Here is a 2,353-nt window from a genome sequence, read left to right as displayed (position 1 = left end):
AAGTTTTATCTATCAGTGCAATTCAGACAATACCTTTCTTTATCTCAATTCTTATAGATATCATCTTTTAGAATGTTGTTGACATTCCATTGGTGTCAGTTTTCAAAGGCTTTTGAAGACATTTAAAGATCAAGAGAACATTTTCAACAATTGAATATTAAAACAAGACACACACAAAATAAAATAAAAAAGAGTGTGAGGAAAACAGATCTTGATTTACAATTTCTTCTGTCAACTTTTGTTTTGAGAGGCCAAAGATCGATAGCTGGAGCAAATGAATCTTGACAATATCGATATTTTTATGGGCGTTACGATAGCTCTTCTTTTCTGTCCTTACTGTTTACCTATCAGTAGCATAGTTAGGTAAGCAACTTTACACACTCTACGCCATTCGACTCAGGTACAAATGAGCACCTGGTTATCGACAGTATATCGCATATTGGAAGTTCTAGCACCTACAAAAATTGCAGTTGCAGGCGTTGTATGAAATGGAAATTTAGCTCCATATGGCCAGCTGACGAACTTGATAAATTATTGTCAAGCAAACAAAACCTTAACTCAACTCATTTATAATTATAATGAATAACAAGGGTATAGATTTATAGTGCTTCAAACATCTGTTCATCTGGAGGGCTCTGGGCCCATAACAAAGATTCATCCCAAACACACTTCACGAACAAAGCAATAATTAAGACACGTAATAATTAGTTTATATACAAACTAAGTGTCAGTTTCGTAATTTTGGTATCCGATAACACGGTAAAACTTTTTAATATTTCCATCCCACTGTTAAAGCGATAGAAATAAGAAGCATATGGTAGATGTCTCTTTAAAAAGAATTCAAGTTTGTCTTAACTTTTGTGAAAAGAAAAAATACAAAACAAAACAACAACAACAACAAAAACTTGAGCTTTATATAGCGCAATATCCACTAAACGTAAGCTCCACATGTTTTTTAAGCTGTAGTAAAATAATGATACGCTTAACCGTTTTCACTTGGTAAATTACAATAATAATTCTGAATTGAAAGATATTTAGTTGTTTAAGTGATAGAAGGCGCCAGAAGTGTCACAAAGGCCTAATTATTTATTTTTTTAATATAAGACAAAACTTATTTCAAATACTATTTTATGTTGACAAAAAAAAAAAAAAAAAAAAAAAAACCAAAAAAAAAAAAAAAAAAAAAAACACAGCAAAATACAAAACATGTTTGACACTGTTCCCTGTCACATGTTATGGGGCGTAATTATAAAACGAGAATTTGCTTAACGTTTCTTCTTCAAAAACAAATTGGAAAAAATAAACGCCACTATGAGGTTAAATAAATTTAATAAAGCGCATAAAAACATTTAAAGCTTAACACATTTTAGATACAATTTTCGAGGCTGTTTGGTTATCAACATAATTATTAGATGCAATTATATTTGAACTCATAAGATAAAGCATTGTCTAATAAACAGAGTTTCAAGTTTCAAATGTATTAAATCTTAGTCTTAGGCTTTCTCTAATAATTCGTACAATTTGAGAAGAAGAAAAAAGGTAAGTAGAACCAAAAATATAAAATGATATCATTAATAACCACAAAAATACAACAACGACAATACCACCATAATAAATAATAATAATAATGATAATAATAATAACCACAAAAATACAACAACGGCAATACCACCATAATAAATAATAATAATAATGATAATAATAATAATAATAACCACAAAAATCCACCAACGGTAATAATAATAATAATAATAATAATAATAATAATAATAATAATAATAATAATAATAATAATAATAATAATAATAATAATAATAATAATAATAATAAATAATAACAATAATAAAATAATAATAATAATAATAATAATAATAATAATAATAATAATAATAATAATAATAATAACAGAAGCACAACATCAATAATATCTAGAAAAGATATGAAAACAATGATATTAGATCGATTGTCGCCCCTTTTACGCCATGTCACGTGAGTCTTGACGTCAAGTAGACACGCTGCTCGCGTCACCCAATCATATCACTCGTCGATGATCTATACAAACATAAAAGAATGTTGCCCTTTTGTCTATATATATACCATTATCTCAATCACGCAGTCCGAAAACGGCAACGTCAACCTAATGACAACCTTAATCCAAACTAACGCCATAATGTGACAACCGTTCTCAACTTCTAATGATAAAGTGCGTGAAAAAAATTTGTAGTTAAAATTTTACAAGGAAATATTATGTGTACGATGGGAAGATTGCGGTCAAACGTTCTTGTTCATTTGGTAAGTCAGGAGGAAGTGTTATGTAAACATCACTACTACTAACACTACTACTTCCACACCA

The 2,353-nt window shown here is 28.9% G+C and overlaps 1 protein-coding gene across 1 annotated transcript in view; it reads left to right on the top strand.

The window, feature by feature from the left end:
- The first annotated feature begins 2,115 nt into the window (after positions 1-2,115).
- The window catches only part of LOC144973668 (uncharacterized), a 121,379-nt gene continuing 121,141 nt past the window's right edge, over positions 2,116-2,353 (top strand). The window contains exon 1 of the mRNA XM_078916401.1: positions 2,116-2,292. Within this exon, the coding sequence (XP_078772527.1) occupies positions 2,248-2,292 (45 nt within the window). The 5' untranslated portion in view covers positions 2,116-2,247. The remainder of the gene's footprint in view (positions 2,293-2,353) is intronic.

This window comes from Berghia stephanieae, chromosome 5 (genome assembly GCF_034508935.2).
Source record: "Berghia stephanieae isolate SIO BIC M18660-M18661 chromosome 5, UCSD_Bste_1.3, whole genome shotgun sequence".
NCBI lineage: Eukaryota > Metazoa > Mollusca > Gastropoda > Nudibranchia > Aeolidiidae > Berghia > Berghia stephanieae.
The sequence above is the reverse complement of the archived record's forward strand: the minus strand, read 5'-3'. Positions and strand labels throughout refer to the sequence as shown.